The sequence below is a fragment of the Megalobrama amblycephala genome, linkage group LG7, assembly GCF_018812025.1.
Source record: "Megalobrama amblycephala isolate DHTTF-2021 linkage group LG7, ASM1881202v1, whole genome shotgun sequence".
Classification (NCBI taxonomy): domain Eukaryota; kingdom Metazoa; phylum Chordata; class Actinopteri; order Cypriniformes; family Xenocyprididae; genus Megalobrama; species Megalobrama amblycephala.
The window spans coordinates 4,027,133-4,050,671 of record NC_063050.1 but is presented as its reverse complement, the minus strand read 5'-3'; the positions used below and the strand labels follow the sequence as shown (position 1 = coordinate 4,050,671).

The following is a 23,539-nucleotide window of genomic DNA, read 5'->3' as shown; positions in this document are numbered from 1 at the left end:
TCATAATTTAAACCACTTTTCAACACGTTTAACAGTGTTTCAGGCACTCAGATACTATTTTAAGGCTTTTAATAGGTCGACTTCAATCTCTCAATTTTAAGACACAATCATTGTTCAATTCTTTCGAACACAACTTCATTTACAGAGTATGGTTCAATCCATCTCTACTCTCCCAATCCACATGAAAGCTCAATGCGATACTGCCCCCTACTGGCAGAAAGAGCTCAATGTACAGTTTCAGGATGAGTCTTTTATCCAGATTTACTGATGAAAAGGTCACTAAGATGATTCTGGAGCAGTTTGTTCTTTGGTGTGTTTCTTCTGGTGGGTATGAAAACCCCCTAAATAAGCGAATCTCTCGCCGCAGATGGAGCAGCGGTAAGGTTTCTCTCCTGTATGAACTCGCTCATGAGTCTTCAGGATGTCTAATCGAGCAAAAGTCTTGTCACACTGAGAACACTTATACGGTCTTTCTCCTGTATGAATCCTCTTGTGATTTTGCAAGGTACCACATTTCCTGAAACTCTTCCCACAAACGCTGCAGTGATACGGTCTTTCTCCAGTGTGAACTCTCTGATGAAGTATAAGATGAGATGGATCAAAAAAGCTCTTCCCGCAGTAGGAGCACAGGTACGGTCTCTCTCCGGTGTGAATCCTCTCATGATAAATCAAATAAGATTTGTGACGGAATCGTTTATCACAATGTGAACACTGGTACGGTTTCTCCTCAGAGTGTATTTTTTTATGTGACTTCAGACAAGTTGAGTTTGTAAACGTTTTCCCACATTCGCTGCACTGGTACGGCCTCTCATTGGTGTGAACACGCACATGGGTCTTCAGATGGGGTTTGTGGTTGTAACTCTTCTCGCAGTAAGGGCACTTGTGTCGCTTTTCACCCGTGTGGGTTCTCATATGAGAGTTTAGATTCCCTTTAGTGATGAAATACTTGTCACACTCGTTGCAGTGGAAAGGCTTTTCGCCAGTGTGAATTCGCTTGTGAACAGTAAGACTGCTTTTGATGCTGAAATTCTTGTCACATTCGCTGCATTGGAAAGGCTTCTCACCAGTGTGTGACTTTGTGTGAATTCTCATATTAAAAAGAGTGGTGAAAAAATCCTTCCCACACTGTTCGCAGTGAAACTCCTTCTTCATCTTGTGCTCTTTTGTATGAAGTCTCCTCTCATCTAAGGTAGGAAAGCTGATTTCACATATCCAGCAGGTGAAATCTTTCTGTTCTGTGTGTGTTCTCTCATGTCTCGCTAAATTAATCTCTGAGCTCAATGTTTTCCTACAGGTGGAGCAGGAAAATCTTTTGATCTTCAGCTGATCTTTTGATTTTGGGGTTGTTTCTTCATCAGAAGATGATCTGCCATTCACATCTGAAAGAAAAAAAAAGGGTATTAAAATGTCTTAAAATTAACAAAATTTAAAATAAGGAAATAGATTTAATGAATCATTCACTTATCATATAGAAATTCTATAATATCTGTCTATATTTGTCTATAACTTCCAGAGCTTGAAAATTAATCAAAATGAATTTGAAATTGTGATGCTGCCCATGATACAGTAGAGATGCACCGATACTAAACTTTTCTGCCGATACCAATAGTCAATTATTCAGAATGATATCGGCTGATGCCGATAGTATGTTTTTTTTTAAGGAAAAAAATTAAATCTCTCCCAAAAAATGCTGCAAACATGCAAACTATGCTGTTTGTATAAATCGAAGTTGCACATAAGGTAGTTTTTATGAAGACTTTCTTGCCTTCATGGCAAATGTATTCAAACTTATAATTAACAATAAATAAGCTCCTCTAGGTTTTTTTTATAGCTAACTATGGAATTGTGAACATTGGAAAACATTCCTGAGGTAAATGTGACACTTTATGTGACATATTGTTCACAAGGTGTTTAATTGATGTCTTTCCATGGTTTAAAACACAGATTAACTGGTTACATGAAACATGATATATTCCAGTGAGTTGTAGGCTACTGTATCTTTAACATACCTTTTGATGTTCATGCATGTTTTTCGAGATATACCTTTTATTAATGTGAAAGAAAAGACTTGCGCTCTGCACTGCCGCTTGATCTAAGGCGCTAAAGCAACAGGTCACGCCACATTTAAGAGCGGCAAAATGCCATTTGTTTGAATTTCGTGATAAAATGGAGAGAATTTGAAAACTGAGACTTTATTTTTTTTATCAAGAGTAAAATAGTACAAAGATCTTTGTGATTATTAGATGGGAGACGGTACAAATAATGTTTGAAGTAGCAAAAATAAAAAACACAGACCTGGCAACCCTGGCTTGAACTACAGGTGATTCATAGGGTCAAATAGAGCCTGCTTTAACGTGGCTAACCGTTAGATAAATTCAACACGAGAGATTTTCTTCACACACAGTATGAGTTGCGGTCATGTTTTTTCCTCACCCTTTGTTGGCCGATGCATCAATGCATCTTTATGATACAGTGTTTTCAACACGTTAGTTCTCAGTAAATAATGTCTGCGCCTGCTGATTTAGCAACACAACTAAATTTAACTTACTATGATTTGCCACAACAAAAGATGATTAATGGAAGAAACATACCTGAAGGAATAAAATCATTATCGTCATCATTTATATTATTCTCTTCCTCCTTCTCTTCATCCTCAACATCATTTCCTTCATCATCCTCATTATTCCCATCCTCCTCCTCCTCGTGTCTCTGTTGTTGTTCCTCTGCTGTGTTTTTTTCTCCTCTGCTCTCTATCAGGTTCCTGCAGTCCACCAGTTTGACGGAGCACATCTTCAGCGGCGTCTGCAGCATCTGCTGTTCTCCAGCGTTACAGTCAGAGGTTTGATCAGTGGATCCATGATCCTGAGCGTCAGTATAACACAGTAAAGTGAGGCTGAGCTCTGAGTCCTGTGTGTCTCTGGATCTCCAGACTGAATCCTGAGCTTCTGTCCCGTCAGTCACACACACTGAAACCTTCTCCAGATCCTGACAAACACAAATAAACAACAACCTGTTGATATTAGCCTCATTACTCAGCAGTTATCTCTAGTGGTTATATTGGTGATTAGATTCGCATATTTTGCTGCTGGTTTAATTTGAGATGTGCATAAGTGAGAAGCTAACAAAACTTTGGTTTGATTGAGCTGAAGGATGAAATGAGCCGCTCAAACCTCTCTGTTGGGTTTGTCTCCTCTTTCTCTCAGCTTTGCCTCCAGTGACGCCACCTCTTTCTTCAGCTGACAGATTTCACTGATGAAATCCTCAATATCCAGCATGGACAGATCAGTTCCTACTGATTTACAGCAGAACACATCCATCTGTGCTTTCATGCTCAACATCTGAACACAAACACATCATCATTACTAAAAGATGCATTTATAATCGACTGACACTTATCAAACTCAAAATGATTGTTTACAATTATGAAGGAGAACAGAACTACACAATGAGAAAAAGATTGTAATTTCTGAGAATATTCATAAATATTAATTTGACATAACGTGTTTATGTTTAGTTTCATGATTGTAAAAATATTATAATACGTGATCATTATCTAACACTTAAATTTAGCTGCTGGATTGCAGATTTCAGAAATAAACATTCCTGTGATATTGTTTTTAAGCTTCCTTTAAGTGTCCAGCATTTAAAATTAAACGTGTTACAGATATCACAATTAAAACGTATATGTTGTAATAAGCAATGATAAATGTGATTACTATTACAAATGTGGTTACTGTGGTAAAATCATGGTTAATTCTAATTAACCATGATTTTACAACAGTAACCACATTACGTTACGAATAAAAAGCAAAGAGCTTCTTTAAAAGTGCGTCATCATTTTTAAGGATAAAAAGAAGAATCTCATTAAAACACTAAAACAGAAAATCAACATTCACATAAACCGTTTAAAAATACAAAACGTACCTCCTCAGCGGCAGCCTTCGTTCTTTCTTCAGCGGTTTACCGGTGGACTGAAGCGCGTCAGAGCGCCCCCTACAGGATCCTGTAACACCTGCAAGTCAGTAGTGTCTACAGCAATTTTCTCCGTCGTTTCTCGATCAAAAATAAGCTGAATTTCAGTGGCGCAGCTATGAACGTGAAAATGCCGCCAAAACCGTAAGCTAACACCCGACTGTTTTTTTTAACAGACTATGCTTGTTTTTTTATGGTAATGTTCAAATGATGATCAATGTAAGTTTTAACTTTTATTATTTTTTGTACTTGATTTGTCATGTTTACTGCGCCATTACTTGATTTCCTTACCGTATTTTATTGCATTTCTGTGTCCGAATTAGTTCAGCTCGTTATGAGGAAAAATAAAGGTCATTGCTATGTTTTCACGTGAGATAATATGCAAAATAAATCTGCACATTAAATATAAGTTATGTAGCCTATATAAAAAACACATAAAAAAAAAACATGCTGCATTACACCCAGATGATTAATTTTTTGGCGGTAAATATCTCATCTGGCATGGTGGAACAAACGCATGAAATTAAAAATTGATCACAGTGTGTCAAAGGAAAACCTCTTTCTTGATGAAATAAAACTCATCCTAATGAAAACCATCCAACAATGGAAAAAAGGCCTTACAATCATACTTAAGCCACTTTTCAACACGTTCAACAGCATTGCATGCACTCACAGATATTATTTTGAGTGTTAATACTTGTATGGCTTAATATAACGTAAATTATGTCTCTTACTGAAATATGTAGTAGAAAACCCATGAAAGATTTACAATATTTAAAAAATGCATGACATATTTGGACCGATTTGGACAATGGGCGGCACCATTTTGTTTTGGTGCACTGTGCGTGACGTCAAATGATTGCACTCACTGATACTGACACTGTCCTATTGCTATTTTTAACGCAACACAACTCGGAATATAATATATGATGCCACATTGTGTAGCTTTTTGGTACATATTTCTGTAAGATACATCATTTATGTTATATTAAACCATACAAGTCTTAACACCAGGGGTTCCCTTTAATAGATCGAGTTCATCTGTCACGTTTAAGGTACAATCATTGTTCTATTCAGTCTAACACAATTTTATTTACTGAGTTTGGTTCAATCCATCTCTACTCTCCCAAATCACATGAAAGCTCAATGCGACACTGCCCCCTACTGGCAGAAAGAGCTCAATGTACAGTTTCAGGATGAGTCTTTTATCCAGATTTACTGATGAAAAGACACTATGATGATTCTGGAGCAGTTTGTTCTTCAGTGTGTTTCTTCTGGTGAGTATAAAAACTACCTAAATAAGTGAATCTCTCGCCGCAGATGCAGCAGCGGTAAGGTTTCTCTCCTGTATGAACTCGCTCATGAGTCTTCAGGATGTCTAATCGAGCGAACGCCTTGTCACACTGAGAACACTTGTACGGTCTTTCTCCTGTATGAATCCTCTTGTGCTTTTGTAAGGTATCAAATTTACTGAAACTCTTCCCACAAACGCTGCAGCGATACGGTCTTTCTCCAGTGTGAACTCTCTGATGAAATGTAAAATGAGCTGGATTAGAAAAGCTCTTCCCGCAGTAGGAGCACAGGTACGGTTTCTCTCCAGTGTGAGTCCTCTCATGATGAATCAAACTACATTTGTGACGGAATCGTTTCTCACAGTGTGAACACTGATATGGTTTCTCCTTAGAGTGTATTATTTGGTGTGATCTTAGAGAACTTGAGTCCTTACAGGTTTTCCCACATTCACTGCACTGATACGGCCTCTCATTGGTGTGAACACGCACATGGGTCTTCAGATGGGGTTTGTGGTTGAAGCTCTTCTCGCAGTGAGGGCACTTATACGGCTTTTCACCCGTGTGGATTCTCATATGAGCATCGAGATTCCCTTTGGTGGTATAATTCTTGTCACACTCACTGCAGTGGAAAGGCTTTTCACCCGTGTGTATTCGTTTGTGAGCAGTAAGACTTCTTTTGGTGCTGAAATTCTTGTCACATTCGCTGCATTGGAAAGGCTTTTCACCAGTGTGTGACTTCATGTGAACTCTCATATTAGAAGGAGTCGTGAAAAAATCCTTCCCGCACTGTTCGCAGTGAAACTCCTTCTTCACGTTGTGCTCTTTTGAATGACGTCTCCTCTCTTCTAAGGTAGGAAAGCTGATGTTGCATATCTTGCAGGTGAAATCTTTCTGTTCTGTGTGTGTTCTCTCATGTCTCACTAAATTACGCTGTGAACTCAATGTTTTCCCACAGGTGGTGCAGGAAAAACTCTTGATCTTCAGTTGATCTTTTGATGTTGAGACTGTTTCTTCATCAGTTGGTGAACTGCCATTCTCATCTGAAAAGAAAATGGTATTAAAATGTCAAAGCTACTGAAAGAGATGCTTCCAGAGGTCATTGACCCTCTTCTTAATATCATTAATTCATCTTCGTCATTAGGATACATACTAAAAACCTTTAAGCTGGCTATGTTCCTTTTTAGAAAGAAATAGTATCTGTGAGGATTTCCAGTCAGGATTTAGACCATACCATAGTACTGAGACTGCTCTCATTAGAGTTACTAATGATTTGCTCTTATCATCAGATCATGGTTGTATCTCTCTATTAGTGTTACTGGATCTTAGTGCTGCATTTGACACTATTGATCACAATATTCTTTTAAATAGACTCAAAATTATGTTGGCATTAGTGGAATTGCATTGACATGGTTCAAATCTTACTTATCTGACCGTTATCAGTTTGTAGTAGTAAACAATGAGATGTCATATCACAAGTTTAATATGGAGTACCAAAAGGCTCAGTACTAGGACCGTTGCTTTTCACTCTGTACATGCTACCCTTGGGAGATATCATTAGGAAGCATGGTGTTAGTTTTCACTGTTAAGGCCTGTTCACACCGGGCCGAATATTGCGCACGATTTTCGCCGACGTTTAACGCCTCGTGACTAAACAACGGGCGCCAATGTGAGTGTGCACACAGACGCAAAAAACGCGAGGCATAAAAGCGTAATTTTTTAAAAAACGCCTCGGGTTGGTTTTTTGGTTTGACGCGCCGCGTTAAAAACTGTCCGACCAATGAGATTGGTGCTTTTGTTCACGTGCCTGGAGCTGCTGAAGTTACAGTAAAACACGACTTGGTGGCGCTCAAGCACAAAACAGTCTTGCCGAGCACACAAGACGACGAAGAGAAAGTAAGTAGACGAGGAAGACCCCTACAAACTATCCCTGCGTCTCAAACAGCTCCCTAGCTTCCTAGGTCGTGTATCAGTATATCATTTAAATGAATGTGGCCGACTCCCTGATCAGTGCCCTGACTAGTGAACTAGGGAGCTGATTGAAACGCACGCTATGGGTGCTCTGCCAGTTCTTGGCCATACCAATAGATGTGTATTATTTATGTATTTTTGCTGTTTTTTTCTTTTACATTCAAGAAATATAGTTGAGAATGTCTATTTCATAAATGTTTATTTGCACTACTGTTTCTGACTACCATCTCTCATATATATATGCCATTTAATATCTGCATTTTTATCCTCTTTAACTTTATTAATATCATAAATATGTTTATTTGCATTACCGTTAAGCACAAGCGCCACATACTGTCAGGGAGTGAATTTGCACGTTCAATCTGCGCATCGCCAGTGAAAATCGCTAGGGTGTGAACACAAAAAACGTTCTGAAAAACGCTGGTGATAAACGCGTGCGATATTCGTCCCGGTGTGTACAGGCCTTTACGCTAATGATACTCAGCTCTATATTTCTTCATGCCCTGACGAAACTTACCAATTCACAAAATTAACAGAATGTATAGCTGATATAAAAAACTGGATAACCAGTAATTTCCTACTACTAAATTCAGAAAAAACAGAGATTCTAATTTTTGGACCAAAAACTTCTTCACGTAATAACCTAGAATACTGTCTAACACTTGATGGCTGCTCTGTTAAGTCTTCGTCGTCAGCTAGGAACCTGGGTGTGCTCTTTGATACCAATCTTTCATTTGAAGGCCATGTTACTAGCATCTGTAAAACCGCATTCTTCCATCTTAAAAATAGATATAAACTATGACATGCTCTCAATGACAAATGCGGAACAGTTAGTTAATGCGTTCATGACCTCAAGGCTAGACTACTGTAACGCTCTACTGGGTGGTTGCCCTGCACACTTAATAAACAAACTCCAGCTGGTTCAAAACACATCAGCTAGAGTTCTTACTAGAACCAGGAAGTATGACCATATTAGCCAGTTCTGTCATCACTGCATTGGCTTCCTGTTAAACATCGTATAGATTTTAAAATCTTGCTAATCACTTACAAAGCACTAAACAGTTTAGCTTCCCAGTACCTGAGCGAGCTCTTAAAGCATTATAGTCCTTCACGTTTATTGCGATCTCAGAATTCAGGCCAGCTGATAATACCTAGAATATCAAAATCAACCGCAGCTGTAGTCGTTCTCCTATTTGGCACCTAAACTCTGGAACAATCTTCCTAAATTAGATCAGCCAGAACTGGGAACACTTCCCATAACACCTGATGTACTCGCTACATCATAAAAAGAATGGCGTCTATGCTAATATTAATCTCTCTCTGTTTATCCCGAGGTTTGACGCAGCCTGCCAGATCTGGGCCGTTTCCAGATGAGATGAAGGACCTGCATCTATACATGAAGATAACAGAGCCATGAAGTATCAACTAAACTATACCCTGTGAAGGCCTCCTTCCCTTTCCTTTCCCCATGTATAGATAAAACACATTAAAAGTCTTCCGTTTTCAGTTATAAAGGTGTCATGTAAGCGGCCCCTAAGTTAATAATTAATGATTTTTATAATGGAAGTGATTCAATCAAAAACTTACTTGAAGGAAGAAACATACCTGAAGGAATAAAATCATTATCGTCATCATTTCTATTATTCTCATCCTCATTTCCTTCATCATCCTCATTATAATCATCACTCCCATCTTCATCCTCCTCCTCCTCGTGTCTCTGTTGTTGTTCCTCTGCTGTGGTTTCTTCTCCTCTGCTCTCTATCAGGTTCCTGCAGTCCACCAGTTTGACGGAGCACATCTTCAGCGGCGTCTGCAGCATCTGCTGTTCTCCAGCGTTACAGTCAGAGGTTTGATCAGCGGATCCATGATCCTGAGCGTCAGTATAACACAGTAAAGTGAGGCTGAGCTCTGAGTCCTGTGTGTCTCTGGATCTCCAGACTGAATCCTGAGCTTCTGTCCCGTCAGTCACACACACTGAAACCTTCTCCAGATCCTGACAAACACAAATAAACAACAACCTGTTGATATTAGCCTCATTACTCAGCAGTTATCTCTAGTGGTTATATTGGTGATTAGATTAGCATATTTTGAGATGTGCATAAGAAGTGAGAAGCTAACAAAACTTTGGTTTGACTGAGCTGAAGGATGAAATGATCCGCTCAAACCTCTCTGTTGGGTTTGTCTCCTCTTTCTCTCAGCTTTGCCTCCAGTGACGCCACCTCTTTCTTCAGCTGACAGATTTCACTGATGAAATCCTCAATATCCATCATGGACAGATCAGTTCCTACTGATTTACAGCAGATCACATCCATCTGCGCTTTCATGCTCAACATCTGAACACAAACACATCATCATTATTAATACAAGACATAAAGAACTGATCAAAATCAAAAGCAGAACTACTCAGAACTGATCTGTTAATAAATATTAATGTGAATATTAAAACTAATTTCAGATATAAATGAACATGTTTAAGATGCGTTTATTTTTAGTTTCATTAATGAGTAGGAATATCAGACATTTTAGCATTATTTGTTGTCATTATCTAACACATTTAGTTACTGTGTTTAATAAACGCAGATTTTATCAAATTAAACATGATATTGTGATACTTGTACTCGTTTCTAAGCGTCCCGTAACAGTGTCCCGCATTGAAAATTAAACAACATTTTACTACAAATGTCATATTGCTGTAGTAAAATGTCTGGTTACTGTAATAAAACCATGCTTAATTTGGGGATAAACAGCGTGGAAACGCTTTGGTTAAACTTATTAAAACACCAAAAGACAGAAAATCAACAATCACAAACAGTTAAAATACATTACCTCAGTCTCAGTCAGCGCGGCAGCCTTCGCTCTTCCTTCAGTGGTTTTACCGGCGGACTGAACAGCGCCAGAGCGCCCCCTACAGGAAAAGCGAAGAGAAGCTGTCAATATCTGCCCTTACGGAACAAGAATAAATGGGAATATGCTGCAAAAATATAATGTGATATATTACAAAATACATTTCCATATACGTGTGTGTATTTTGTACAATATTTGCAACTGCTTTTTATCACTTAATTAGAAGCACCACAATTTTAAAATTGTGTCTTCAGTTAGTTACATAGTGATTAACAGACATTTAGAAGTTAATTTTAAAATGCAAAGTACTGAAAATAAAAGCTCTGTAAACTTGCAAGACTATAAGTGTGTCCCATCGGGTAATCAAAAGTTCTACACACACTTGCTGTCTTCACGCCCACTTGAACACTTGAGCCAAATACAGGAAATGCGTGTGTAGTAGACGTGGTCAAGTGCAAAGACTGCAAGTGTGGGTATTTGGATAGGGCAAATGTAAAGTAAATTATCAAGTACACTCTACAGTTCTTTAGGTACTACCCACTGAGCAAATTACGTCCAGAAGACGTCTTTTTGAGGTCTTGTCTCAGGTTGAAAAGACGTCCACTGAGGGGCCAGAATGAAAGTTTTTATGACGTCTTTTTTGGACGTCTTCTGGACATCCGATATAGACGAACACGCAGAATCACCAAAGGAGAAAAACCACAATTTTTGTGGAGATGAGTGTTTGCTTTAGTTGGGCTCTTGACCCTTGCCTTATTAGGGCCCAAGCGAAAATTCGCGCAGGGCCCTCTTGTTCTTCTAAGGATTATTATTAGGGCCCAAGCGAAAATTCGCGCAGGGCCCTCTTGTTCTTCTAAGGATTATTATTATTTTTTTTTTTTTTTTTTTTTTATTTTTTTTCCGTCTTCCGGGGCTTTTTGGGGGCCTTAACATGCTCAAAAACTCTTGAAAATTGGCACACACATTGGAATCCGCGGCCATTAGGACGCCGGAGAGGCTGGTACCCGGGCGTGGCAGGGGGGCTCGACAGCGCCCCCTTGAAAAAAGTCTGAAAATTTGGTCCATATATTAAACACGCTTGCACGTATTAGTATGAAACTCAGTACACATATAGACCTCATCGGGCCGAACAACTTTCGTGCTCTAAGTTAAACACCACGCCAACAGGAAGTCAGCTATTAAGGGTTGTTTGAAAAACGCATGCTCTGGAATTTGATATACTCCTCCTAGACGATTAATCCGATCGCCACCAAACTCGGTCAGCATGAAGTCAAGACACTGATGATTAAAAATTGCCAGGGGATTTTTGATATCTCGAACGGTTTGGCCGTGGCGAGGCAACGAATTTATGGCGAGAAAAAGGAAACAGGAAATGTGTTATAACGTCTGCATACATATATTGATCTTTATGAAACTTCACGAGTGTGTTCGTTATAGGAGTCTGATCACATGGATGTGACTATTGTGAGTCAAAGTTATAGCGCCACCAACTGGCAGCAGGAAGTGTATCACTTTTTGAAATGTTTTGAGATCACCCTCTTATTTTTACCTGATTTGCTTCAAACTTCATCAGTGTAATGTCAATACACAGCAGATGTAGACCTATGACAGGATTTTTGATATTTGAAATATTGTTGCCATGGCAACAGGTCAAACTGTAATAATATTCTTGAGTGTTTTTGAGGCTCTTAACATGCTTCAAATTGCATGAAACTCGACACACACATCAATATTGTCAACCAGTAGACATGGACAAAGCCATAGAAATGGGCGTGGTGGAGGGGCTCAGTAGCGCCACCTTTTGACAAAAGTGGGGGGGTTAGTTTTTCCTACAATCACCAAACTCGGTACACATATTGTTCTCATCAAGCCGGACAATTTTCTAATTTACATTCATTAGCTCCGACCAACAGGAAGTCAGCTATTTTGGTTTGAATGTTAATTTTTTGAAAAAACAGGCTATGAATTTTATACTACTGCTCCTACAGGGTTTATCCAATTTACACCAAACTTTTTTTAACTTGTTGCTAACACATTGAAGTTGTTTAATTGCAAACGGATTTTGGATATCTCAAACGGTTTGGCCGTGGCGAGGCAACGAATTTATGGCAAGAAAAGGGAAACAAAGTGTTATAACTTCTGCATACATTAATTGATTTTGATGAAACTTCGGCTTAGTCTTCGTTGTACAAGGCTGATCACATGGATGTGACTATTGTGATTCAAAGTAATAGCGCCACCAACTGGAAGCAGAAAATGTGTCACTTTCAGCATACATTGAGATCACCCTCTTATTTTTACCTGATTTGCTTCAAAATTCATCAGAATAATGTTAAAACTTGGCACATGTAATCCTTTGAAAATGGGCAGGGAGGAGGGGCTCTATAGTGGCACCTTGTAGTGCAGTAAATGTGGAGTGAATTTGACATAGTCCTTTGATGTTTAACCGTTTTAAGTGCCTATTGCCCGCTGTGCACAGTTGCCCTGAAGCCACCGGGGTGGCGGTGCCACCGGGCTTGGGCCCGCCATCGCTGCTCGCAGCTATATTTAATATTAGTGTTTGTTTGGGCTGTTAACTCAGTCATAACAGCCAGACAAGCAAAGAGAAATGATCAGGTGTTGGTTATGTTTTCACATAATCATTGTTTGACCTGATTCACTGAACTCATTTAGAGCCCAATCTCTGAGTTAGATTTACATTATTGATTACGGCATCACTGTGATTCTACAGCACAAGATCAGCTTTATCAATACGATTCACATGATTTCAGAAAAGGTGTGTTAAACAAAAAAAAGCTTTTATTTTAGGCACACACAGACATCAAGAATCATCCTGTGAATCTCAACAGTGGTGACCATCAAAAAGCATGTTGCAGTGCATTCTGGGAGCAACCAATCAAAATTCATCCATGGCTCCCATCATGCATTGCTGCATGAATAAATTATGAGCTTAATTGTCTTAGTAATTTCCTTTATTCTCATATTTTATTTTGTTCTGTTTATGTGACTTTTTAGTAGCTTGTTTTCTAATGTTCAGAGTTGATCTGTTGATCAGAATATGTTGCTTGTCACCGTCATTGAGATTCACAGGCTGATTCTTGATGTCTGTGTGTGCCTAAGAGAAAGATTTGTTTTTTTTGCTCAGAACAACTGTTTGTGAAATCCTTTATATTATCTTGATAAAGCTGATCTTGTGCTGTAGAATCACAGTGTTGCTGTAATCAATAATGTAAATCTAACTCAAAGATTGGACTCTAAATGAGTTCAGTGATTCAGATCAAACAATGATTATGTGAAAACATAACCATCACCTGATCATTTCTCTTTACTTGTCTGGCTGTTATGACTGAGTTAACAGCCCGAACAAACTCTAATATTAATAAGGCAAGGGTCAAGAGCCCAACTAAAGCAAACACTCATCTCCACGATGGTGGCTTAAAAATTGTGATTTTTCTCCTTTGGTGATTCTGCTTGTTCGTCTATATCGGATGTCCAGAAGACGTCCAAAAAAGACGTCATACAAACTTTCATTCTGGCCCCTCAGTGGACGTCTTTTCAACCTGAGACAAGACCTCAAAAAGACGTCTTCTGGACGTAATTTGCTCAGTGGGCAGTTGAACTTCTGCATTTTAGTCTAATCTGTGATGATATCATTTTGCCGTGTTTAAACTCGTCTGTTGTATTCTGTGAAGTTTCACATCTTCATTTTTAAAATGTGTTAATCACGTGTCATTCATAGTGTGAAAACCCTAACACTGTTCCCACCCTGATCATTTCTAGTTTGTTAACTGATCACGATTGCTGGTGAAACGGGTAAGATCATGGTTTACTAATCATTCTAAATTATTCTCATCAGATATCTTGTGTGTGTGTGTGTTTGTGTGTGTAGGGGAGATTGGGGCTAGTTGTCACAGGCAAGCAAAAACATCAAGATGTTTAATTTTGTAAATTCTGCTTCCCTAAAATTGTAACATCTGTTCAAATCAGCAATAACACTGATAACTTCACTGAGATCTGTATAATCTGTTCAGATTTTTAGATACTTTTGTCAGTTTATATTTTACATGTTTTTTTTTTCAGCTCTGTGAGTAAATAAAGTTGTAATTAAAACTTTTTAAAATCTTTATCTGCTGATTATGTGGCTTTTAATGGATATAAACCTGCTGCAAAGACCAGTATTTTGGATGTTGGTGTCACTACAATCTTGGTTTCACCAGAAAGACTATGTTGGTCAACAAACTTTTTCACCCCTGGATAAAATTAAATTTGGAATTTAGGAAAGCCAAGCATGATAAAATGCATTTAATTTTTTATTTATTATCTTCATTTTATGGTTATATTTGGAGTAGGATCATTGGTTAAATCCTTCACACAGTCTCAGTGTTGTAGATGGTGCTTTATTTTCACTGGCCAAAGAGGAAGTTAACAGCATGTGTGCTACAAAGTAGTTTAACCAACCAGTTGCAAAGAGTCTGGCTAAACCTCAATAAACATCAGTGTCTAAAACAGAAAAAAAATCATAAGGGTATGAGAGAAAGTGAAGTTGTTAGAGAGAGCAGCTATTTTTGTGTGGGTGCTCAAGGGGATTGGTTTTAGGGTGTTGGTGGTTTGTGGAAATGCTTTTGTGGAAGAGGTGTGTCTTCATTTGATTCTTGAAAGCTGTGATGGTTTCAGTGGTTTTGGTGATTTTGAGCCTCATTGTGATTTATGAAGGAAAGCTGCACTTCCAGTGACAGCCCTAAAAGCAGGCTCTGTTGGTGCCCTAGGCGAGATTTTAAATAACGCCCCCACAAGCCAAGTTTAATTGCAGTTTAAAACAAGGGAAAATGGCTCACAGTGTTTGTGTTGCCAGTAAAGAGGTTCTAAAAGTGTTATTTCAGAATCACAAACATCAATATAAATTGAGGAACTCTTCGGATACTGAGTGAAATGTTCAATGTTCACTGTTAATGTTTATTTGACTCGGGTTGTAATGTTTAATGTTATGTTAATTATAGACACTAGGGGGCAGGCAAACATAGTTAAGTGTTTTGGGGAGAGACAACAAGAAAGAAGTTAAGTGTGTTGAAATGCATTGTGTAAAGTGGAAGGAGACGACTGGAGGAATAAAATGTGTTAGTTCTTACACCAGCCTTGACTGTGATTAAGATAAGAACAGTATAAGAGGGATACAGAGACCACAGAGGTGAAGCATTTAGGGAGAATGACATGTCTAGCTTTTCCAGGAAGTTGCCCAGTATAGGCTTGGCAGATGAGAAGATGAATTTTATCAGGATTAGTTACAGTAAGAGTATGATGTTTAAAAGTAGTGTAACTGCAGGGAGAAAAGAGAGGAGTGTCTTACCAGGACTAGGAAATGAGTAGACCTGTCCTGCTCAGTTGGACACAAAGGGGTTTGGGAGAAAGTGAAGTTGGTAGAGACGGCTGAAGGATTGCAGTGTTGTCTGCTGAGATCCATGTTTCAGTCAAAGCCAAAACATTAGGTTTGATTGAATAGTGAAGGCAGAAATTAAGTCAGCTTGTTGACAGCTGACCGACAGCTCCACAGTATGATGTGATGACTTGGGTAAAGTTGGTTTTATATTCACACATTCAGACATCCGTATTCAATAGCCTTGTTAATCACACTACATTGGACATTCAGTGGACATTCACAAGTAAATATGCCATTAAAACAATACTTGCCTATTTTGATCGACTGTCAAAAATGTTGTAAGTTGACAGTCGTTGGTTGTCAATATCATGTCGCTGCTTAAAATTCGCAAACATTAATTTAGTGCACATTTATTGGAAAGTCTGAATTTATCAGAAGTCCGAATGTGTGAATATAAAACCAACTTTACCGAAGTGATGTGATGGAGACTGTGGCTGAGGTGAGGAGGTGGCAATGCATTCCTGCATTCCTGTGTGCAGTTGGCTTATACTTCCTTTGACACTAGACAACCAAGATAAACTGATGGCAGTAATTTGATGGCAAGAATTACAGGAGAAACACGAAAGCATTTACAGATACTTATGTTTACTATGTATTGTCTTATGAAAAGTACCATAAGAGATTAATACAATAATTCAATACAATAAAAATCAGCCACTGTACATTTGTTGTAGGTGTTGCTATGGTGATGTCAGTCAGAATGGCTCCTCCTCTTCCTCTGATCTTTCTGCTCATGATTCACGGTGAGTAGCTTGAACACTTCAGAAACTCTCAAAAGATTTTCCATCAGGGATGTGCAGAGAGTTCCTCAGGGGCAGGGGCTCAAATGTAAAAATGTTGCTGCATAATTATCTAAATTGGTAATGTAATAAAGTCCTTTCACATCACCATTTTGCATGTTCGTATCAGCATACACTTCACACAATAGGCCTGTAGGTGGCACTTGGGCTTCATTTAACCAACTACTGTATGATAGTTTCATCAAATGGTAAATGGTGTATCAATATACATAAATACAGGTCAATTGAACACTACTTAATGAGCCCTTTGGCGCTGCTTGTTATTGCGTAATATTCTGTAGCCCATTAACATAAATTTTTTCAGTAGCAATTTGATTTGTAAAGTGAGACAAACCACATTCGTCTGCCCATATAATTTTCAAACGATTTATAAATAAGACTGGGAAATTACCGCTCCAGGGTTGCATTGCCCAATGAAATTTGAACTTCTTGTGCCAGATCATGTTTTGTTTAGGTGTATTATAAATGGCAAACTTGCATTGATAAATAAATTTTTTAAAAGGTTTATTTTTTCCTGCCATTGAGCCCTGATAGAAAGAACCATGTCATGTATGTCTCAAGAGCATAGGTTACTGACCGCTGTTGTAAACAGAATGTATGGAAGCTTGTTTCCACCACTGAATAAAAAATATTTTAATAACACAATCCTTTTTTTTTTCTCAGAAATGCGTGATATAAACTTGAGTTTATATCTCACAGTTCTGACTTCTTTTCTCAAAATTGTGAGATATAAACTCGCAATTAAGTTATAAGAAGAAAAAAGTCAGAATTGTGGGATAAAAAGTCACAATTACCTTTTTTATTTTTTATTCAGTGGTGGTCACATGCTTCCATGGGAATGCCAGTCAGTCAAGTCCGAAGCAAGACACACACAACCCATAGCAATGCGTTATGGCAACGACACCTCAGACTGACAAATATGTAAAAATATACAGGAATTTTCTGACTTTTGAGCAATTTGTTACGGCTCAAGTCCCCAAAGCCCTCCCCTCTGCATGTGCCTGTTTTGCAAACAGATTTTTTTCCAGCATCCTTGATGCACAAGCTGAAACTAATATGTTCAGTATGAATTCTGTGTTTCAGGAGTTTCTAGTGCTGATTGGGGTGTGAGTTACAGTCCTTCACAAATCTGTGCACTAAAGAACTCATCAGTGATAATGAGCTGCACTTATACATACCCTACTGAACGTCAAATCATGAAAGTGTTCTGGACAAAAGTCTATAAAGAGGGTGTTGAGCCTCCAGATCTGTCTGAAGACCCTGAATACAGTCAGAGGCTTCAGTATCTGGGAGATAAACAGCAGAATTGCACCATCAGACTGAGTCATGTGACACAGAATGATTCACACATGTACTATTTCAGATTCACCACTGATATAACAGAAGGAAAATGGATTGGTAATCCAGGAGTGACTCTTAATGTCACAGGTGACTTTCATGAGGTTTCTCTCTTCTTCTGTGCATTATGTTGAATAATAATCAGTGTATGACAGCAGCACTAGATATAATGTGTGTGTTGTGTTCAGATCTGCATGTGGAGACACCTGAGAGAGTGACAGAGGGAGATTCAGTCCGTCTGACATGTAAAAGCAGCTGCACTCTGACTGACAGAGCAACATTCATCTGGTACAGAAACTCACAGCCATTAACTGAGAGAAGAGACAGAAACAATGAACTCCTGCTGCAGTCAGTCAGAAGAGAGGATGCAGGCAGATATAGCTGTGCTGTACCTGAAGACAATTACATCTCTCCCGCTGTTTATCTCAATGTCATGTGTGAGTATGAATTCAGTCATATTTTTATTTATTACATTTACAGTAATATATATATATATATATATATATATATATATATATATATATATATATACTCTACCGTTCAAAAGTTTGGGATCGGTGAGGTTTAAATGTCTTTAAAAGAAGTTTCGTCTGCTTAATTAAAAATAAAATAAAAAACGTAATATTGTGAAATATTATTACAATTTAAAATAATTGTTTTCTATTTGAATATATTTTACAAAGTAATTTATTCCTGTGATCAAAGCTGAATTTTCAGCATCATTACTCCAGTCTTCAGTGTCACATGATCCTTCAGAAATCATTCTAATATGATGATTTGCTGAAGTTGTTAGAGAGAGAGCAGCAGGGGTTGCTGTGTCCTCAGGTCTAATCCAGGTCTCGGTCAAGCCTAAGATCCTAACAGCTGACTATAGCAAAGGCTGGAAAGAAGTCAGCTTTGTTGACAGCTGACTAACAATTCCAGAGGCCCACAGAAAAACAAATAGGTGCATTTGAAGAGGTAGAGTTAGGGCACAGGTTAGCAGGATTGCGTCGTCTTCTGCGTGTGTGTTAGAGTGTTCTTGTTGAGAGACAACAGGAATATATTGGAAGCACATGTTGAATGTGGAAGAGAGAGGAAAGAAAAGAAAGATGAATGAGGAAAATGTACTACTCAGTAAAATCCCCAGAGTTAAATCAACTCTGCTCAGAGTACATTTGGTTCCTTTCTAAATAGTGTTAAAGTAACACTAAAGCAGAGTTAAAGTTAATGAGATAATTAAGCAATTCATTAAGTGATGTTTGAACATTAATGATGAACACCTGCTGTTAACAAGCAGAATCACTGAAGAAAAGAGAAACACAAGAACTACAACTGACTTCAGCCACAGCCTTAGATGAAATCAACTGAAGATGAAAGACATTAAATCTCTGAAGATCTGATTTACTTATTACTTACCAGATTGACTTTATTTCTGTCACACGTCTAAAAAAGTTCTTATTGAGAATTAAATGTTGAGGTTTAGATGTTGGTGTTTTATTGGTCAACCATCATGGTGGTCAGGGTTTGTTTTAGATGGGCTCTTGACCCTTTTATGTCTTTAAAATATTTAGTGTTTAAGCAATTGCAATAGTGTTTCACAAGAAACACTTGTACATTGCTGAATGAAAAGACTGAAGAAGCAGATTAGCTGGAAATTTCTTGAAAGCCATTTCAAATGAATATCACAGAGGTCTAAAGAGGTCTCTTTAGAGTTCTCTTTGGTTTCTTGACTGAGATTCGACTATTACAAAACTTCAACACAAACAAAACAAATTCCATTAAACAAATGCCATCGTAACTCTTCAATGCTGAAAATGAGCAACTATTAATGCTCAGGCTTATACATGAAAATATAGCATACAATCCTCAACGGTGGTGACAATAATTATTCATACTGCAGCATGCATTACACTGTGAAGCGTTTTTTATCACCATTGTTGAGATTTATATGCTGATTCTTGATGTATGTGTGTGTCTAGGTGATGCAGTAGTTCAAAATGTTTTATGCACTACACGGTTTTAAAATTACTCAATATATCTGTTTGCTGCAACGCTTTGGATACAATCCAGGAATCGCATGATGACTATATCATCATATAAAAGAAGCTAATATCTGCTCACTGCAGAGATGGGCACTCGAGTCGCACTCAAGTCGCATTTTAACAGACTTCAGACTCGGATTCGACCTGAAATGACTTCAGACTTGACTCTGCACAAAATACTCAGAATATTTTAAAAACGACTCAAGTCTTTACCCTTAACTACTGATATAATAAATAAAGAATTTGTGTTGTTTAAATAGTTTTATAATATCTGCGTCACATATATTCCCTTACGTGTCATGGTAGATCGGACTCTTGTCATACACTTTGATTACGTATGTCCGTGTGCGTAAACTCCAAAATGTCATAAGAATCCCATGAAACATGACGGAAGCCACCGTGCCATACGTTCTTTCATTTGAGTTTATTATCACGTCAGACTGGCTATTTAACCTTTAACCTTTTGGCTTCATGCAGGTACTCAAGATTTTTATGGTCGGTAAGTACTAGGAAGGGATGTCGGGCTCCTTCGAGCCAATGCCTCCACTCTTCCAGGGCGAGCTTGATGGCAAGTAGCTCCCTGTTGCCGATGTCATAATTTATCTCCGCCGGTTTGAGTTTGCAGGAGAAGAAGGCGCATGGATGGAGTCTACTCGGTTTCCCCTGCTGCTGAGACAGGACCGCTCCCACTCCTGCGGTGGACGCGTCGACCTCGACCACGAAAGGGAGTTCTGGATCCGGATGGACAAGGAGGGGAGCGGTTGTGAAGGAGATCTTGAGGTCCTCGAAGGCTTTCTTCGCTGCTGGGTTACAGGACAGAGACTTGGGCTTACCACAGAGTAGGTTGGTGAGTGGAGAAGTGATGGTGCTGTAGTTCTTGATAAATCTTCGATAGAAATTGGCAAAACCAAGGAATCTCTGCAGTTCTTTGACAGTGGTGGGAAATGGCCAATCCTTGATAGCGGAAACCTTCCTCTCGTCCATGCGAAAACGTCACTGAAGTGGTAGTAACAGTCAGGAATATCGACCGATCTCTTTTCCAATGGACTCTCAATGGACATGACACAGACAGGAATCTTCTTAGATCTTGGAACTCGACTTGGAACTCGACTTGGAACTCGACTTGGAACTCGACTTGGAACTCGACTTGGAACTCGACTTGGAACTCGACTTGGAACTCGACTTGGAACTCGACTTGGAACTCGACTTGGAACTCGACTTGGAACTCGACTTGGAACTGGTAGTGCCGTGAAACAACCAGAAAAACAATTATTACCCCACTTCAGGACGTCTCCTGTCCGCCAGGAGATGATGGGATCATGCTGCTCCAACCAAGGGCGCCCCAGAATCACATCAGATGTTGAGTCCTCCAGAACCAGCAGATGAATCTCCTCCTGATGAAGAACGCCAATCTGCAGACGCAGAGGGCCCACCATGTGACGAACTTGACGGAGAGGACGACCAGTTACTGCATGGATCTGGTAAACTTTCGGCGAACTGACGGTCTTGATGTTGAGCTGGCGACAGAGGGCTCCGGAGATGAAATTTCCAGCTGACCCAGAGTCGATGAAGGCATTGACTAGAAGACAAATATCAGCAGCAGTAAGGTTGGCGATAATAGTGAGTGGATTTTGATGGTTTAACGTAGGAAGGATGACACTCACCATAGATCGCACAGGACGAGTGGGGCATTCAGCTCTGAAATGCCCGGGATGGCCACAATATAAACAGAGACCCTGGGTCAGCCTCCTCTGTCGCTCAGCTGGAGAAAGACATGATCTGTCAATCTGCATGTCGAGGCTGGCTGGATCTGGGAAGCTGAAGGATTCAGGCTGGCGGAGGAAGGATGGAAATAGTCGCTGGTTTTGGTGCTCTTCTATGCACAGCTGCATACGGGTGGCGAATCTTATTGACAGTTGGACAAACTTCTCGAGCCCGATGGTGTCCTCGTATGCAGCGAGATGCAACTGCACACGGGGATCCAAACCTTGACGATATCTGGAGATGAGGGCTTGTTCGTTCCAACCACTCGCTGCCGCTAGAGTTCTGAACTGTAAAGCATAATCAGAGACAGATAAAGCACCCTGTTTTAAATTACACAGTCTCTCACCCAGGGAGGAGTCCCATGAAGGTTTTCCAAAAACTTCCTTGAAGTGATTAATAAAACTTGAGAGTGATTGCACGACAGGACTGTTCTGAGTCCACAGGGGTTCCGCCCAGCGGAGTGATTTACCGTCCAGTTGCTGAATCATGAAGGATGAATCCGTTGCAATCCTCCGCCGCGCCAGAGAAGGGCGCCGGTTTGGCCATGGGACTGGCGATCACAGACGGAGAAGAAGATGCAGCGTGGAATGCGGAAGTGCTCGCTGGTGGTGCTGGCATGGATGTACTGGTGAGAGTGCGACGAAGTGCTGTGATTAAATCCTGGAATGGATCTGCAGTGCTCAGTGTGGTTGCTCAGCGGTGTTGGTCCGGTCTTCTGTTACAATACAGAGGAGGTCGGAGGCACAGGTACAGTTTACGATGTTTATTGAGACAACCAGAGCTGAGTGCAGGTGAGTGATGACAGACAAGGATTCCAGACAGACAACATATCAAGACAGTAATACTTGACTTGATCTTCACACCAGGTTTAATGAGAATTGCGAGACGTGGAGTAGGATCAACACATAGACACTCACGGAGAACTGGAGAACACAGAGGATCTAGGAGAACTGGAGAACACAGAGGATCTAGGAGACACACTGGAGACAGGTAAGTAGTCCGAAAGGTAAGCATTCAGGTTAGTATGCATTAACGAGACCGGACAATGACTAAGTGACTGTGAGTGTCTTTTATAGTGCTGTTGATTGAGCTGGTGATGAGTGTCAGGTGCGTGTGATCAGTACTCTGATGAGGGAGTGCGACGTGATTGGCTGGGTGCAGAGCCTGGTGTGTCTGTGACAGTAGCATGGCTCTTTTGAATTGCCAGCCTGTTAAAATATGAAAACCCCCCCCCAAAAAATAGACTTTAAACCTAGCACTACATTTTATCAATCTTTTCGTATTATATGCAGCTATTTTTAATGTGTGTCCATAAGAGAGAGATAGAAAGAGATGTTAATCCATTTATTACTTAAAGCTCATATTTTAACGTATCACAATCAGCATGTGTAGAGTTTTCAATGGATATTCTTAAACGTTCAGAGGTTTGATATTGTCTGATAATGACTGTCGTCACTAACAACGAAGCTGTATAACAAACTGCTGTATAACAAACCGTGACTCGCGGGTGCCATCTTGCGTCCACTTAGAAACTGTATTGAAAATGACTACTCATGTTGCCAGGATGACTGTTTTGTACATTGTAATGGATTATAAAGTAACAAGCTGGATGTACATTATCCCTTACATCATAGGACCTTAATTTCAAGTAAAATGGATTATAGAAAGATCATATTATTTTGTCTAAATAATTCAACTAGGATAAAAAATAGGATTTGATTATGAGAATTTTTTTTTTTTTTAATGACTCGAGACTCGACTCGGACTCGTGACAAAAGACTCCAGACTTGTCTCAGACTTCAGTGATAAAGACTTCAGACTTGACTCAGACTCCAGTGATAAAGACTTCAGACTTGACTCGGACTCCAGATAAAAGACTTGTGAACATCTCTGGCTCACTGTAAGACCCTGACCTCACTGCTTTACAAAAACATCATATGTATTGTTGCAGAGAAAAATCTAACATAGGAAGTCAAGCGTCAAGAGCCCAATTTAAGCAAACTCTGATCTTCTTCATGGTGGCGTCATTTTTCTTTTCTTTTCTTTTCTTGACCAATAAACCTCTGTTAATTCTTAATGCTGTAGATGTTTGAAAATAAAGTA

At 39.3% G+C, this 23,539-nt stretch overlaps 3 protein-coding genes across 4 annotated transcripts in view; 1 reads left to right on the top strand and 2 right to left on the bottom strand.

The window, feature by feature from the left end:
• Nucleotides 1-54: 54 nt before the first annotated feature.
• On the bottom strand, nucleotides 55-4,063 carry LOC125271112 (zinc finger protein 883-like). Its single transcript, XM_048195090.1, has 4 exons — nucleotides 3,925-4,063; nucleotides 3,171-3,338; nucleotides 2,592-2,985; nucleotides 55-1,379 (listed from the first exon to the last, which is right to left on the bottom strand). The coding sequence occupies exons 2-4, from the start codon at nucleotides 3,336-3,338 to the stop codon at nucleotides 280-282; spliced, it is 1,662 nt and encodes a 553-aa protein (XP_048051047.1). The 5' UTR covers nucleotides 3,925-4,063; the 3' UTR covers nucleotides 55-279.
• A 913-nt stretch (nucleotides 4,064-4,976) lies between these two features.
• On the bottom strand, nucleotides 4,977-10,209 carry LOC125271113 (zinc finger protein OZF-like). The gene is made up of 4 exons (XM_048195092.1): nucleotides 10,059-10,209; nucleotides 9,398-9,565; nucleotides 8,838-9,225; nucleotides 4,977-6,304 (listed from the first exon to the last, which is right to left on the bottom strand). Exons 2-4 carry the CDS (start codon nucleotides 9,563-9,565, stop codon nucleotides 5,205-5,207), a joined length of 1,656 nt encoding a protein of 551 aa, XP_048051049.1. The 5' UTR covers nucleotides 10,059-10,209; the 3' UTR covers nucleotides 4,977-5,204.
• A 5,975-nt stretch (nucleotides 10,210-16,184) lies between these two features.
• The window catches only part of LOC125271136 (carcinoembryonic antigen-related cell adhesion molecule 6-like), a 34,231-nt gene continuing 26,876 nt past the window's right edge, over nucleotides 16,185-23,539 (top strand). The window contains exons 1-2 of one of the 2 annotated variants that reach the window (XM_048195124.1): nucleotides 16,185-16,253; nucleotides 17,394-17,738. In XM_048195124.1, the coding sequence (XP_048051081.1) occupies nucleotides 16,193-16,253; nucleotides 17,394-17,738 (406 nt within the window). In that variant the 5' untranslated portion in view covers nucleotides 16,185-16,192. The remainder of the gene's footprint in view (nucleotides 16,254-17,393; nucleotides 17,739-23,539) is intronic. The other variant, XM_048195125.1, reaches the window with a different exon arrangement.